We start from the raw sequence: 17891 nt of genomic DNA on the forward strand, positions 1-17891 counted from the left end.
GTCTTTCCCAGCGTCCCTCTGGAGCACCCAGCAGCCACCAGAGCTGTGCTGCCAGTCGTTTGATTCTGCCCAGTCCAATTATAGCGGGCCTTAATTTACCGAGCCTGTCAGCCTCCATCAGGAGAGCCATTCGTCATGTGGACCGGGCTGGACCCGGACTGCTTAGGTTTAGCGTGTGGACACGTGTAACATTTATCATTTGTACTCGCATACAGACAAAACATTGAATTAGAGGTACACTGTGGAATGTTCCTTTTTTTTTAAACGACACATTCATGCTTAAGACGTGATGTTGGATGCATTTCCTTCTTCTCATCAAACATCTGTGGAGACCATGTTTGAATGAAAGTTCATATCTCGTTGCACACCAGAAGCCTGTATCGAAATGTGCATAGGTTACCAAGCTAGCCTAGCCTAGCCTAGCTTAGCATAGCGTAACGACTGAAAACACAGAGAAACAGCTAGACAGAAATATGCCACACCAGCCTCCATAAAGCTCACAAATGAACGGGTAAATTCTTATTTGTATAATGTGTTCACAACCGTAAATGTCGTGTTCGCCGCCACACAGCGAGGCTTTCGTACAAGCAGAGAGCGACTTAACTGTTGTTTCATCAAGAGATGCACCCAGTAAACTTTATTTGTTGCTTTAAAACACTGAAATAACATGAAAACATCCTCAAACATGAGACTCTCAACATGGAAGCTGATCCCCCCCCCCCCCCCCCCCCCCCCCATGCTGGTCTGAGGAGGATCATTTCATATCACGTTCCAGCAAAGGCCTTCGGTGTCGGCCATTTATCTCAGTCTATGATCCGTGTTCCTCCATGTTTCCTGTGTGTGTGTGTGTGGTTTCTTCTTCCTCTCTCCATCCCGTCCTCCTCTTCTCCTCGTCGTGTAACAAACAGCATGAAGGAGGTTATAATTGGGAGGTCCAGAGCTCTGCCAGGTGGAACCACTTATATCTGAATACAGGCTCTCTCTCTCCCTCTCGCTCAAGATCGCTCTTGTATATTGTATCTCCACGCGGGTCTTTCTCCAACCGTATACCTCCGGGTCTCACATACGATGATGCATTATTGACACGATGCGACAAAATCCACCATATTCACGTTTGTATTTCTGCAAGATTCTGCACAGCGTTTCCTTTCACTAACTGTTTTCTTCCCCCTCTTAAGTCGTCCACTGTCTATTCACTACAATACAACTGCAGCCCCACCCCCCCACCAACCCACCCCCCACCCCCCCCCCACCCTCAGCTCTTAAAGGAACTTGCCAAGCGTTGCCATTAAAAGGCGTTCCTCATTTACTGTCTTCCTTCCTCCCTTCCTTCCTTCCTTCCTTCCTTCCTTCCTTCCTTCCTTCCTTCCTTCCTTCCTTCCTTCCTTCCTTCCTTCCTTCCTCTCTTGCACTTTACTGATCTCAAAAGCGACCGTGAAGTCTCCCCCCCCACCCCCCAGCACTTTCATGAAGAGTAATAGATGTAATATGTGTGTATATATATTCTGAAATAAAGAGGGTGGTATATGTCAAACGTTGAATAAAGCATATGCAAATGTTACATTTAAGTATAAAGAAGAACAAAAAATAGAAAACCTAGAGATTTGATAAAAACCTTGATAGATACTACATGAGCCACTGGCACTGGCTCTTTTAATGAGTTGCTCTCTAGATATTAAACATGATTATATCCGTCATGGCCATTCTGACGCATGCTCTGCTTCTCATTCTACTGGTTAACCTAGAGACGGGGGAACACTTTGAAGGCCCTCCCCCTTTTGCAGCAGTTTGTACTCCTTCCTGTCAGGACTTTTGAACTCCAAACTATATTCCTTGATTGGCACTTCAGTTTCCCATATTTCCTCCTCACTGAGACCCCCGTAGACTTGTCACTGCCGGTTTATTTTTAAGTTGTGTTGTTGTTGTCGTTGTTGACCGCACGCTTCCTTCCGTTCTCCCTCCCCACCCTCCAGGTGATCGATGGGAAACTGGCTCCCTTCCTGTCCAAGGTGATCAAGTTTGCCAGCGCGCACGTTTTCAGCTGCAGTTTGTGTCGAGAGAAAGGCTTCATCTGTGAGCTGTGCCACGACGGACAGGTCCTCTACCCCTTCCAGGAGAGCGTCACCAAGAGGTACGCATCCTCAGATAATGTTCCTATATGAATAAAATGATGAATAAAAGGGCAGCAATGGGCACTTCTGGTGAGGTTCTTCAAACAAATGCAAATAACACGGTACTACGAAATTTAAACCATATTTTGGTGTTTCTGTTACTTCTTTGGGACATTTTTTACTTCATATTATACTATGAAACTATGGTACCATGACTTTGATTTTAGATGTTTTTGTGACATACTGTAATTTTCAAAACGACATTTTTTTCTGGCATAGAATGCTGATTTTTTGTGTAGTTTATAAATGTCCCTTGGGGATCAATAAAGTCTACTTTATATAATTACTGTGTATCATAATGTATTTGCTGATTATATTTTGCATTTTGTCATTAAAATGTAAAAAAGAAGTCGTAGTGTGTCATGAAGAAAGTCACAGTTTAGTTCTTCATCTGTAAAATGATAGTATTTCATAAAAAGTGAGACTATAATATGCTATAAAAATGTCAAATAAACATGGTATGTCAATACAATATCATACAAAAAGTCATAATAAAGTTCACTATGAACATTAGTGCAGTGGAAGTATAACGTAGCAGCACAGTAAAATACTCTAGTAGAAATACCTCAAGATTGTACTACAGTAAAGTACGTGAGTAAATTAATTTAATCACATTCAACAAATGACTGTTTCTGGAAAGAGATGTTGCTCTAAAAAATGTTTTAAAGAGAGACGATCAGGACGGATTCCTCCAAGAAACACACACACACACCCCGTGTGAGTTGTGTGACCTGGAAGTGTGATAACAGCTCTGTCTACTGTACTCACCGGAACTGAGTGGAGCTGTTGACTCAGTTACTCAGACAGGAAATGAGCAATAACTGGGCTGCAATCAGCCGGCAGCACCGTGCAGCAGGTGAAGGCAGTAAAACAGTTATTAGTGCGTAAATCTGTAATACGTGGTCTCATAGTTTTAAGAGGATGGATTGAGGGTTGATGTTTAATTAGTGTTTGTCATGAAAAAGAGGAGGTCAATTAATATTTGTCATCGACAAAATTAATGCTTGAAAGATTACCCAAAATCTAAATGATGCTTAACTTGTAAAAAGTTTAAATACATATATATATATATATATATATATATATATATATATATATATATATATATATATATATACATATATATATGTATACATATATATATATATATGTATACATATATATATATATATATATACATATATATATATGTATACATATATATATATATATATATATATATGTATACATATATATATATATATATATATATATGTATACATATATATGTATACATATATATATATATATATATATATACATATATATATATGTATACATATACATATATATATATATATATATGTATACATATATATATGTATACATATATATATATATATATATATACATATATATATATGTATACATATATATATATATATATATACATACATATATATATGTATACATATATATATATATATGTATACATATATATATATATATATATGTATACATATATATATATATATATATATATATATATATACACATATATATATATGTATACATATATATATATATATACATATATATATGTATACATATATATATATATATATATATATGTATACATATATATGTATACATATATATATATATATACACATATATATATATATGTATACATATATATATATATATATATGTATATATATGTATATATATATATATATGTATATATATATGTATTTAAACTTTTTACAAGTTAAGCATCATTTAGATTTTGTTATACATTCCGTCATGCAAAGGTACATTTTTTTTTTTCATCTAGTGAAAAAAAAAAACTATTTTTTTTAGAATGGAATGTAACGTTTTTTTTTCAGAATCTATAACTTACTTCTAAGTACTTTTGTGGAAGAAATGGAAACAGTTGTAACGTGAAATTGTGACATGCCGACGGTCTCTCCCTCACCCGAACACCTCGTGGTGACCGCCGTGCTCTCCTTGCAGGTGCGACGGCTGCGGCGCCGTGTTCCACGCCGAGTGCCGACAGAAAGCACAGCCGTGCCCTCGCTGCGTCCGCAGAGAGCTCCACCACATGAGGCCGTCCTCCTTCTGGTCACCTGACGACGACGGCCCCGGGTGCTTTCACCTGCCCTACCATGACACCTGAGAGAGACACGCACACACACACGCACACGCACACACACACACACACACACACACACCGGTTGTTACAGACTGAACTTCCTCGTATTTTGTACTCGCCATCGTCCTCCTTTCACCACTTTCACTTTCACTTAATCCCAAATCACAGCTGATAAACTAGAGACCTTCAAACTAATAGTCGGTGGTTTGTTCTAACCTCCGGCACCAGTTCAGTGAGGAAACCATCAGGAAATGGACGGAAGATGATTAACAAGTTTAGCAACTGATTAATAATTTGTCAAGTCGGGAAAACATTCTCTGGTTCCAGCCTCTCAAATGTGAAGATTTGCTGTTTTCCTTCTTTTGGGAACGTGTGATCTTTTTTTGTTTTTTCTGTCTTCATTTACTGTCCCACTGGAGTCTGGAGAGGCAACCAGGTTCCTTCCCTTCAGAGGAAAGCAGTCGTGGTCCACTTTGACTCATGTCCGTTGCTATGAAATGACATATTAAAGTGGAGGTGCACACTTGTTCCATGTCTGTCTTAGAACAGTAGTCACATGCTCACGGGACAGGTTTTTATAGATGAAAATGATGATAACAATTCCTCCTCTTCATAGTAGCAATTAAAAAGATCCCCGTCTAAATCAATTTCAATGCGAGTTAATATCAGGCTGTTAGCAGACTTATTGAAATCAAGTGGGTATTTACAAAAGTTATGGTCTGTTTAATACAAACATCTAACACAACACATCAATCCAAGCCTCATATGGACTTTAAATAAACTCTGAAATATACTTTTGTACAAAACGGACTGGAGTTTTGTCCCCCATCACTTGCATTGTATTTGCAGATATATATATATCTATATATATATAGATATAGATATAGACATAGCAGGCAACAACTGCCCATCAGGGTATGTGAGGATTCCTTTAAGACAGACTCAATGTGCACCTCCTTTAATCAGTTTTCAGAGCATCAGTCGAGGCTTCTCAGACCACCATGCAGCATAATTCATTATTCCCTAGTTATGGTTGCTATAATATCGTTGAACACACTTCACTGAAAGCCTGCGCAGGTACCAAACACAAGAGTGTGTTTCCTGTCTTCATGGAGTCTCAAAGAGGATTTGGATACTCGGGAGAAAAGATGAAAACTTACATCACAATAAACTGAATTTCTTTGGTGAGACAAAAAAGTTCAATAAAAAACTTGTGATGGGGATTTCACTTTTTTCTGAAGTTTTACAGACCAAGGAAAAGTATCGATAATGAAAATAAGAGTTGGTTAACAGTTATCATTCACTACTAAAATGTGGATCAACAGCAGGAAGTGGGTTATGCTGCAGGTGACGTTTCATAAGTTTCTCTCCAACCGTGACGACGTGTCGCCTGTGAACTAATCCAAACACACTTGATCACAGTTTGGGTTCATTTGGGATGTAACTGGAGTTTTACCCATTGATAATAACTACAACATATTAATAGTAGAAGTTACAAATAATAGCTGTGATTGAAGTATAGAAATCCGTCTTCTATCAGACCTCCTTAAGCTGAGTTATTTAACTTGTAACCGTGGAATGGAAGATGATCTTTGAGCCGCTCATTTAAAAATCGGTATTCTTTAAATGTTCAACTGCAAACAGACGTCGGTCCGTGTGAGCACATTCTCTTCCTGTAAATGAACGAGGGCAATAATCTACTGTAACCTATTCTTTCCCTGTCACCTTTTCCCTCCCCCTCTTCCTCCGATTCTACTTCCTGCTTTATTGGTGCAGAATCGGTCCAACACGATAGCGGCTTTAGCTTCTAGTCTCTATGCAACTTAGACGGCCTTTCTGACTCACTGCGTTCCTGTTGTCAGGCAAACCTTAAACAAGCAGTCAGGTTTGAAGCTAATAAATCATCTAACTGATGCCCAAAAATTTAATGTTTTTCTTTTTTTCTTTTTTTTACTGCAATTTCTTTCTTTTTTTGTGCCCTGTTTTTTTCTTCTTCTTTTTTTTCAGTTTTTGGGTGGATTTCCAAAACGAATGGCGTGGTTAATCCACCAAAGTACATTTTTAAAGTCAGTACAGTGAGATTTTAATTGTTTTTTTGGAAATGAAGCACCTTTCGTAATGGCTGCCTCCCTCGATCTTTTAGAGCTGCCCTCCATGTTCTGTTGCCACGAGTCTAACTTTGAATAATCTGATTGAAACGTAGCTGATATTTATTCCTGCTGCTTGTCGTCTTTCATTCTCACTGCCGACTGTTTTTGTGTTGCTCGTCTGTCTTTATTCGTTTCTTTGAGCCATAAAACATGATCACTTTGAAGAGGATTCACGTGTGAATAATCGGCCGTAATCAGCAGCAGGGTTATGAATAGTTATTTTTTTAGATCAAACTGACAGTTATTCCTGTTTATGAAGCATGTTGGATACTGTAGACTGAAACTAAATAATAGTGTAGTTTAAAATATGGCAGGAAAAGTGCACTGATGTGTCAGTTTACTTGATTTCTTTTGTTTTTATTTGTCTTTGGTATTACAAATGTAATGTAAGTTACGTTTGACTGATTTGTGACTGCTGCTTAAAAGGAATGCAAAGCCTTTTGTTGACATTTGATATATTTTTGACAGAATGTCTTTTTGTTTTAAAATCATGTTGTTCATTTACGACTTACGGAGCCCGGCATGTTTCAGGGATTGTTAGATTGTAGTTTTTGTTATTTTTGCCAACGTGACAAACTGGTAGATAGTAAAATATGTTGAAGTTAAAATATGAATCTAGATATGTTCAGTTTTACCTCCAAATTGACCGTTTTTGATAACCTGGATAAACTCTATGTATGTTTAATTTTTTGTTTTGAAATATAGTTTTCTGAATGGAATTTGCCATTTGAGTTTATGTTGTACACATATTCAGACCTAGATCTAGACATCAGATTAGACATTGTTAGGCTAATTTGTCAGTAAATGTTTGGTTTATAAGGTACATCAAACTGAAGAAAATATCATATTGAACTATATCCAAATATAGTTGGAAAAATACATAATATTGATGCATATTCAAGAGTATGGGTTTTTACATTTATGCAGAAAATTACCCGAAATACCGTCTGGGCTCTGTAGTCTGCCTCTGTGTATCTGATCACTTCACTTGTGCAGGTTTGTGTTTAGTGTTTTTTTGTTTTGTTCCTAAAATATTGCCAATTTCCCTTTCCACCTGGTGATTTGGAAATCACACATATGAAAATGTTGGACAACCTGTTGTGAATGAAGTTGACCTGTTACAGTGAACACAGGTTGCCACGGTAACGAAGATGTCTGTTTATGTTGCAGGCACACATCCATCACTGCAGTATGTTTTACTTGACGTGTTTGGAGAAGAATATATTGTACAGTATTTAAGTAGAACAACTGCACTGAAACTCTTCTCTCTTTTGCACTTTTTAAGTTATTGCTCTTCTTTTCTTTTTTATCCTTTTAATTGAAACTTCTTATGCAAATACAGGGAGTTGATTTCCTGAATTAATCCTCCCGTCTGGTTTTGTTCAAATGTGTCCACTAGCCACTGATGCCAATAAAGACAAACTTCTTAATAGTAAATAGTGTTTGAATATTTCGTGGAGAAATGTTCCTATTGTTTTCCCGAGGACATTTGGGTTTCGACTCCCTTCAATCGACCAATCACAGCGTAGCGTCGGCCAGCTCCGGAGACTCTCGTGCAGTACTTTCCGATTTTCCGCACTTCCTGGTTTTGTGGTCGTGGTTAAACGTTGTACCTGTGGAGCTAACATTAGCTCGTACGTTAGCACGTTGTGAAGTAGCTTTAATAGGTCTATGCTACGCTAGTTTCTGAAGGTATACATTCAAGTTCTAAGAATGTTTAGAAGCGTGAACATCTAGAGTTCTACGGCAAACTCTGCTGAAGAAGAAGCTCTTATGTTAGGATCAAACGTTCCAGTTCGCTTCATGACATTACACGTCATTTAGCTGACGCTTTTATACCAAAGCGACTTACAATCATGTTACATTCATACACAGCTACAGGGAACAATTCAGGGTTAAGTGTCTTGCTCAAGGACACATCGACTAGGGCAACCCCCTGATTGAAAGACGGAACTACTAACCACTGACCCACAGCTTCCTGCTTCCACGATGAACACAAGCAGCCGGTCTTTTGACACCCTTGGCTCTCGCTTGACTGAATGAATCGGAGTACCGCTGACGCCCCGGTACGTTTAAAAAGGTCCCATGAAACGGGTACCATTACGCCCTCGGTGTGAAGCGTCTCCTGTTGGAACAAGAGTCTGGTCGGACTGGACGTGCAGAAAGGAAGACTTTATTCACTAGACTTTTGCTCCATGTTTTTACAACGGATTCGGTCGGTCCACTGAAATATCGCTCCAGCTATGTAATGGATTCGGATGAACTCACGAGCCCCCTGGATCCTAATTACTTTGTGAATTTTGTAAGGACCTTTGGTGCATTCGTGGCTTTTGAATCAAATGTCTCAACAACTATCACATTATGTACACATGGTACACATATGAATGTCGCCCTCGGGAGGAAATGTAACAACGTCGAGGATCCTCTGACCTTTTCTTCTCGCGCCATCCTCAGGCCAAAGACCGTTTTGATAGGCGACTAACCCAATGGCATTCCACCATCAGCCTCGGCGAGCTGCTAGCGACCCAACACGGATACTCAAATGGCAGTGAAGACGTTTTTCTTCCACTGCCATTTCATGACAAGAAGGATGAACCGTACTGGAGGGAGAGAGAGAGAGAGAGATTTTTTTTTTTTGATTTTACAAAAACTTACTTACTAGAACAATACGAACATACAGACACATTAACTAACTAAACACAACAACAAAAACCCTCTACACCCTTTGTGTCCCTGAGAGGTGGTCCTGAGACCCCACTCAGTTTACTCTTCTTCCACCCTCCTTTACAAATACCAGTAAACACCATTATAAAGCAAAGCAAAGAAACATATTTGGAACATTGGAAAAAAGAAACTGAAAGTCAAAGTAGATTAGAATGTTATCTGAACCTAAAAATAGATTATGAACTGGCAGAATATCTCTTTTCTGTCAGAGGTAAGAAGCAGAGACAGATCCTGACCAGGTACAGGCTCAGTGACCACCACAGACAGACAGACAGACAGACAGGTACAGGCTCAGTGACCACCACAGACAGACAGACAGGTACAGGCTCAGTGACCACTACAGACAGACAGACAGGTACAGGCTCAGTGACCACCACAGACAGACAGACAGGTACAGGCTCAGTGACCACCACAGACAGACAGACAGACAGGTACAGGCTCAGTGACCACTACAGACAGACAGACAGGTACAGGCTCAGTGACCACTACAGACAGACAGACAGACAGACAGGTACAGGCTCAGTGACCACTACAGACACACAGACAGACAGACAGGTACAGGCTCAGTGACCACTACAGACAGACAGACAGACAGGTACAGGCTCAGTGACCACTACAGACAGACAGACAGACAGACAGACAGGTACAGGCTCAGTGACCACTACAGACAGACAGACAGACAGACAGGTACAGGCTCAGTGACCACTACAGACAGACAGACAGACAGACAGGTACAGGCTCAGTGACCACCACAGACAGACAGACAGACAGACAGACAGGTACAGGCTCAGTGACCACCACAGACAGACAGACAGACAGGTACAGGCTCAGTGACCACCACAGACAGACAGACAGACAGGTACAGGCTCAGTGACCACCACAGACAGACAGACAGACAGGTACAGGCTCAGTGACCACCACAGACAGACAGACAGGTACAGGCTCAGTGACCACTACAGACAGACAGACAGGTACAGGCTCAGTGACCACTACAGACAGACAGGCAGACAGACAGGTACAGGCTCAGTGACCACTACAGACAGACAGACAGACAGGTACAGGCTCAGTGACCACTACAGACAGACAGGTACAGGCTCAGTGACCACTACAGACAGACAGACAGACAGGTACAGGCTCAGTGACCACTACAGACAGACAGACAGACAGACAGGTACAGGCTCAGTGACCACTACAGACAGACAGACAGGTACAGGCTCAGTGACCACTACAGACACACAGACAGACAGGTACAGGCTCAGTGACCACCACAGACAGACAGACAGACAGGTACAGGCTCAGTGACCACCACAGACAGACAGACAGGTACAGGCTCAGTGACCACTACAGACAGACAGACAGGTACAGGCTCAGTGACCACTACAGACAGACAGACAGGTACAGGCTCAGTGACCACTACAGACACACAGACAGACAGGTACAGGCTCAGTGACCACCACAGACAGACAGACAGGTACAGGCTCAGTGACCACTACAGACAGACAGACAGACAGGTACAGGCTCAGTGACCACTACAGACAGACAGACAGACAGGTACAGGCTCAGTGACCACTACAGACAGACAGACAGGTACAGGCTCCGTGACCACTACAGACACACAGACAGACAGGTACAGGCTCAGTGACCACTACAGACAGACAGACAGACAGACAGGTACAGGCTCAGTGACCACTACAGACACACAGACAGACAGACAGGTACAGGCTCAGTGACCACCACAGACAGACAGACAGACAGGTACAGGCTCAGTGACCACCACAGACAGACAGACAGACAGCTCGGTGACCAATTGGCAATCGAAAAAGGCCGACAGAAGAAATCTTGGCAACCAAAAGCAAACCGAATATGTGGTCCTCGTTCTCCAGGTGAGGTTGAGACAGAGATGCACTTCCTCCTCAAGTGTGACAAATATACAGAACACAGACTTTATTGGACCGGCTGGACTCCCAGATCAAAGGTTCAGAGAACTGGGAGAATCCTCCCAACTAAGAATCCTCCTAGGAGAAGGAAACACAGCCCACCTTGTTGCACCTTATGTCCTGTCATGATACAACCTGAGGGACAGTGAGTGAGCAACACACACACACACACCAACGTACACACACACACCAACACACACGCACACACACACCTTTTATTGTGTCCCAAGAAACACTGTATTTTCTTTCGATGTAATTATTTCTGCTCTTCTTCTGTTATATTATTGTTATTATTATCCGTATGAATTGTATATTTTTTGTGTTGCTATGTGTCGTGCTTTGGCAATATTGTTGCAACATTCATGCCAATAAAGCCTATTGAATTGAGAGAGAGAGAGAGAGAGAGACTGAATCATTTGCCTGTGATGTATGTCGCAGCAGTGGGCAAATTGAAGCTGAGTGTCGACCACGCTTAATTGTCATCGCCAATTAGTGCATTGTGGGACGCCCACAATGGATCAACTGTAGCGAGTAGAACGAAGTCCTTTGTGCTTCTCCATTGGCCCGCGGGCCAGTCAAGACTCATTTAGGGCCCGGACAACGACGGAGCAGAAATGCCAACGAAAATGAAAACAAAAGACAGTTTAAGGAGAACAGGAGGACGGAGGGGAGAAAAAGAGGGAGGGCGGGGGGGGGGGCAACGGTCACAGGGGAGTGAAGGACTGGGCCTCTGCTCTCCCAACATGAGAGGAGGGTGAATGGCACACACACACACACACACACACACATGGTGCCCCCCCCCCCTGACATTTAGCGAGCTGCTACACAAAAGCTGGCAGGGCCCCAGTGTTCCCAGTGACCCGGTTGTTCAGAGGCTCGTTTGGCCACGTCCAAGCTTTCAGCAGGTTTCAGCCGATTGTTCGTGTGCTTTGGTAAATGTTAAAGGGTAGACCCACTGTTTCTTTCTGTTTCTTTCTGTTTCTTTCTGTTTCTTTCTGTTTTTTTTTACCCCGTCAAATCCTCAACAAATGTGTTCGCAATTAAGATTTAAAAAAAAACACAAAACGACTTCCTCACCAAGCTTTAACACTGTCCACCTCCTCGAAGGAAGAAACAGTGTTTATTTGTTTTTAGGTTTGCGGTGCAGGGGTCAGACCAGGGACATCTACAAATACGGAGGTCATGAATCCAAATGCGCCCAGGAGAACCACAACGCCCAACGAGCTCTGTACAATCTTTCTTAGGATAGGAAAATCACACAATTACATGTTATATTTGTTCATTTCTCCCGACACGGTTCTCTTTACACTGGCACTATAAGTAATCCTACTTAAATATATTTAGATTTAGTCTATAAACAGTCAAATTATAAGATATTTAGTCCAAAAACATATAATCAACCTTAATAAACAACAACCGTGTAATCGCATAATGTTGGCTCCTCTCCGTGTCCTTGAACCCATAAATTACCTGAAATATGACCCTCATTCTGTGCTCCTGATCACATAATCTGTTGGCAGATTAAACAGAAACCTAATAATTATTCAAGTCAATCACTATTTCAACAATTGATTAGTCAATCAGAGCCAAACAGTTGCTGGTTTCAGCTTCACTCTTCTCCATTTTGTTGTGATTTCTATATCGTGATGAATATCTTTGGGTTTGGAGATTTAGAACAACTTTGACGAGGCACTGAAGACAATTTAAAGATGTATTTATATTTTTCACCGCTTTTACATTTAATTGAGCAAACAATTAAAGTAGAAAAGAATAAGTATTAATTGGTTGAAGCCGTAGTCAGTGGACATAATGCCAGTACAACTAGAAAATAATCACGCTTTGAATTTGTATTTATTTAAAGTGTTTTAGGGACACACGTGAGTTTATTATGAGCTTTATCTGGATTTCTGAAGCCCCAGATCAATGATTAAGAACTCAATCATTACCGGTTATGTAAATATACCTGTAGCCTCTAGAGGAATATACAAATTACTGATTGGCCTTCAAATCAATGGACAAAATGGTGTCAGATTATATTTCACGGAAAAAACAGACCGTATTTAAACAGAATGTTTCACTTATCGCTGATGTCGATATACTGGAGCTCCACCTGCAGAAAAATGAAACATAAAACAATATACTAGAATTGATAACTGTGAATTATTAATGAGAGATTACATCAACTACAATTAAACATTTGTCACAGTGTTATCAACAGAGATTGTGTGTGTGTGTGTGTGTGTGTGTGTGTGTGTGTGTGTGTGTGTGTGTGTGGCAGGACTGAGGCTTTGTGCAGACACCTGTATGAGCCAACAGGGAGGAGAAATGAACCCACAGCGGAACAGATGTTGTTTAAAAAAGGCAGCAGATTTTTTTCTGCTGATGTTAAAACACGTCCATATATGTACATATACATTTTTTGTTTGTTAGCACTGTGTGTGTATATGTATATATATATATATATATATATATATATATATATATATATATATATATATATATATATAGACTACATCAACAAAAAATGTTTACAAATCATTGAAATAAACAATATCTTATATATTAAACATAGCACGCATATATATAAATATATATAAATGAATATATATATATATATATATATATATATATATATATATATATATATATATATATATATATGTCACACATTCATTGACAAACCGAGAATGCAATTTGGACTTGAGGGTCAATAACATGCACAGTAAGTCCTTGAGGGGACCATAATCAATAATAATGTATCAAATAGCAATGCATCACATAACAATGCATCACATAACAATGCATCACATAACAATGTGAAAGGGGACGAAATAACCAAACTTGCAGCTCCCTTTTTACCTGTTTGTTTCCTCTCACGCTCTCAGGAGCGTTGTTTACAGCGAAAAGCTCTAAAAGCTGTCTGCGTCCCGGCTGCCCGGCAGCAGACCGACGGGTAGCGAATAGCTGGTAAACATCGTGCAGCGTTTAGCAGCTAGAGACACCGGTACTTCTCTCAGGAGTTGATGAAGACCAAAAACAGAGCAAAAAGAGAATAAATAATCCGCAGCCCCCAAAAGTTGACAAAGAGAAGTCAAGTCACCGGCCACAAAAAAGCAGCGTGATGTTTGTTCACTGTGACGGATCACTTCACTCGTACAAGTCGCTGCAGGATGCTTTGGAAATTGAAATGTTCTGTGTTGCGGTTTGCATCTTTTCCAGAGTAAATGTTGTCGAGGTGTGTGCAGACTAAACACAAGGAGAGGTTCAGAGGCAGAAAGACTCCAATCCAATCAATAGATTGATGCCCGTGTGTTCTCTACGGCAACTATCAAATAAAAGCATGAGGAAGGTACTCAAGTACTCAAGGAGGCCAAAAGCCAGAACATGAGAGTTCAAAAAAGAATTTAAAAAACTGGAAAACCCCAAAGCTGATTGATTACAGAGAGAGAAACGGGGGAATGCTATCCAGCTAACAGCTAACATTTGTACAGTTTTCAAAACATACATGAATTTTGATCCCATTAACCTGTTTTCATCTTTATTTTTAACAGTAAGAATTCCCATTGAAAATAAGCATCAGCTGACCCATTGTCATTGTCCGAAATTATTTTAATCTCATCAAATCAACAAAGTAGGATGAGTTTAAACAAAACGAGTTTTACTTTTTACCAAGCGCCTTGTGTGTGTCTGCGTTCCTATGATTCCGTCTTTGTGAGGACCGGTGTGAGTGTTAGACTGGATTGTGAGGACATTTTCAGGTGGTCTATTGCTGGTGTTTTAGTCTCCTTCAAATGTTTGTTTGGGATGAAAATGAGAAGGTTAAAGGTTACAGGTGGCAAAGTAATACACCACGTCAACGCGGCTCCTCAGAGACGCACACACATGTGTGTGTGCGTCTCGTGTGTCTCTTGACCCGATCAACAATTGATGCAAGCCTCCTTGTGTTCTCATCTAAAGCTAGGAAAATCACCACAAGTAAGGTGTGTGTGTGTGTGTATATGTGTGTGAGTGTGTGTGTTTGTGTGTGTGTGTGTGTGTGTGTGTTTGTGTGTGTGCACATGAGAGATTGATGCCGTCCAGGCTCTACACATGAACTCCTCGCTGTTTGCTTTCATTTGTCAAAGTAACTTGAGTGAAGGTAAATCAGACTGAGAAAAACTCGTCTTGGCTGATATGTTGAGCGCACACACACAAACACACACACACACACACACACACACACACAAACACACCCTCTGAGACCTTTGTCCCCCAGAGAGCATTGTGACCTTTGTCCGACGTGGGACATGGCTCTCTGTGTGTGTGTGTGTGTGTGTGTGTGTGTGTGTGTGTGTGTGTGTGTGTGTGTGTATGCAGCGTTGAGAGTCAGCCTACGATCAGTTACCGAGCACCACAGATTTTAACAATTGCTTTGGCAACTTTACTAGAACTAAACAAAGCCAGATGGTAAAATCCTTTAACTTCGGCAAACACCAAACACAAGGGTTGGAATAGAGTATGCCGGCTTTAAACTAATAACTAATCATTAGCATTTATTCTGCTTTGGGTGTGCGCGGGTTGATGTCCGTTGCACGCGTTGCATTAAAGTGCGTCAGTCTTCCGTGTCCTGACGTCGTCTTCAGCGTAATCAGAGCCAACAGGAAATGACTGGGGGAGTGTGTGTGAGCTGACCTCTCGACACACACCTGGGCATGTTTCGTGATATTTAAGAGCAAAAAGACAGAAGTAAATAGAAATGGAAAGGGCCGTGATAACCAGCCTGCAAGGATGTGAAAAAGAGAAATTACTGAAATGCCACATAACTATACCGGTCATTGGACAATAGTCCACTATTGTGTGTGTGTGTGTGTGTGTGTGTGTGTGTGTGTGTGGGGGGGGGGGGGGGGGTTCCGGGTGTCAGTGGGTAAAGAGACCTCTTCCATCATCTGATACCTTCAGGCTCTCCAGGTAAACTCCTACCTCCTAATGCAGGAAGTCACAACTACAACTCACTGAGGCGTTCAGGCTCAGTGGGGCCAAAAGCAGTTATCGGGCTTCACTTCGCTGCAGAATAAATGTAAACACAGCAACAGGAAATGAACTGGGACACACTTCTCACTGGGAAATGGTTCATACTGGAGAACAAAAGATTGAACAATGTTTAAAGTAATTAGACGCATGTAATGATAGTAAATACCCTTTAGAACAATAATATTATTGGCCTTTTAATGTTGCAGTTAGTTGAGCTGGACCTCTTCTTAACTTAAAATTAATATAAAAAACATACTTAAACAGATGGTTGAATAACACATTTTTCAATCTGCAGAAAATGAGCAGCCACAAAAGTTTAATTGTAGATAAATTGTTTAAGTCGTCAATTTCAAATTGTTAAAGCTGTGGAATGGAAACATTAAATGCATAAACTTAAGCGCAAGTTCCTCAAAATTGTAGGCCTACTTTTGCCATAAAGCACATTTACAAGGACACTTGAGGTAAATTGATCACTACAGTAGAACTGCAATACAATTTCATCATCTGTTTGTTGTTGTTTTATCCAGCTTTATTTTAATTTAATCTAAAAGTTTAATTGAATTGCCATACTTTTCGGCTTGTATGAACCACTTTATACAAAAACGTGCTTATTATTGGTAAACACAGAGTAGAAAAATAATGTGTGGTCAGATATTAATAGCATCTGATTTGTTTCTGTTTGGTGACTGTTGCTATGAAACAAATGATCCACTTTTGAGCAAAGTATGCCCATACTCATTAATCTTGTTTACACTTTTATATGTGTGCACGTGTTCTTACTTTGAACACTTTCCCTTTAAACAAATGAAGGTCTATCTAATTCATTACAAACAAATGCGGTTTACAGAGCTGACGTCACACAAGAAAAACATTAATCTTCTTTTCCACACTGACTTCGCTTGAAATCTCCTCTGCGCGTTCACGGTCGACTGTAACATTTCCGACAGCCCCTGAACGCCGCAGCCCCCGTGTGTGTGGGATGAGGAGGTGCTGCAGCTCCGGGCGGACTTTATTCCGTCCTGGGGCTCAGTGAAGGCTGCAGCCGCACGCCGCTGCACTTAATACACACGGGACAAGTTGCCTGTCTTTCCTTCTTTTCTTTATTTTATTTTTATTTTTTTACCCAGAAGGACGCTACGGATTATTCTTGCTTTTTATTTTTATTTTCTTTTAGAAGCAGCATAGATGGCACCGGTGTAACTTTGATAAGAAACAACAACAAAAATAGTTCATGTTAACTGAGGGAATAAACGTCAAGTGGATTTTACACTCCGGACGCAGAGGCTGGAGTTTCCTTTCTTTTACGCTCACTTTAAAACACTCATTCGTTTTTTAATCTCACTTTCTCGGACAGCTTCTTTTTTATTATTTTTTTTATTTAAAAAACTCTTTTTCTTGTTTTCTTTTTTTCGCCAACCACCGAGTCTCACGATGAGAGTTTTCCTCGAGCGCTTCCGACCTGTCGGGAACAACCAGGGCTGGTAAAAAAAAAAAAAAAATACAAATAAAAAAAACGTGACCGCCGGAGATGAACTTTCTCCGGAATGATTGCGGGAGCTCCGGTGAATGATTGACAGCGGAGGCTCGTCCGGCGCTCTGTGGACCTTTACGGACAACTAATAATCTGGATCACCTCCAGGAGATCACCTCTGGTCCTGATCGATCCAGCAGAAGAACACCACACACACTTTTCTGGGATGAACTGAAGCCCTCTATTCAACTGTGTCCTTCTTGTTTTAATACTCGAAATCAATCATTCTGAAAC

General features: G+C 40.5%; 1 protein-coding gene across 3 annotated transcripts in view; it reads left to right on the forward strand.

Moving 5' to 3' along the window:
* plekhm3 (pleckstrin homology domain containing, family M, member 3) overlaps positions 1-5147 on the forward strand; it is a 34593-nt gene extending 29446 nt beyond the window's left edge. For all 3 annotated transcript variants that reach the window (XM_034562057.1, XM_034562056.1, XM_034562058.1), the window contains exons 7-8: positions 1974-2131; positions 4167-5147. In XM_034562057.1, coding sequence (XP_034417948.1) covers positions 1974-2131; positions 4167-4329 — 321 coding nt within the window. In that variant the 3' untranslated portion in view covers positions 4330-5147. The remainder of the gene's footprint in view (positions 1-1973; positions 2132-4166) is intronic.
* Positions 5148-17891: the final 12744 nt, after the last annotated feature.

The sequence above is a fragment of the Cyclopterus lumpus genome, chromosome 21 (assembly GCF_009769545.1).
Source record: "Cyclopterus lumpus isolate fCycLum1 chromosome 21, fCycLum1.pri, whole genome shotgun sequence".
NCBI lineage: Eukaryota > Metazoa > Chordata > Actinopteri > Perciformes > Cyclopteridae > Cyclopterus > Cyclopterus lumpus.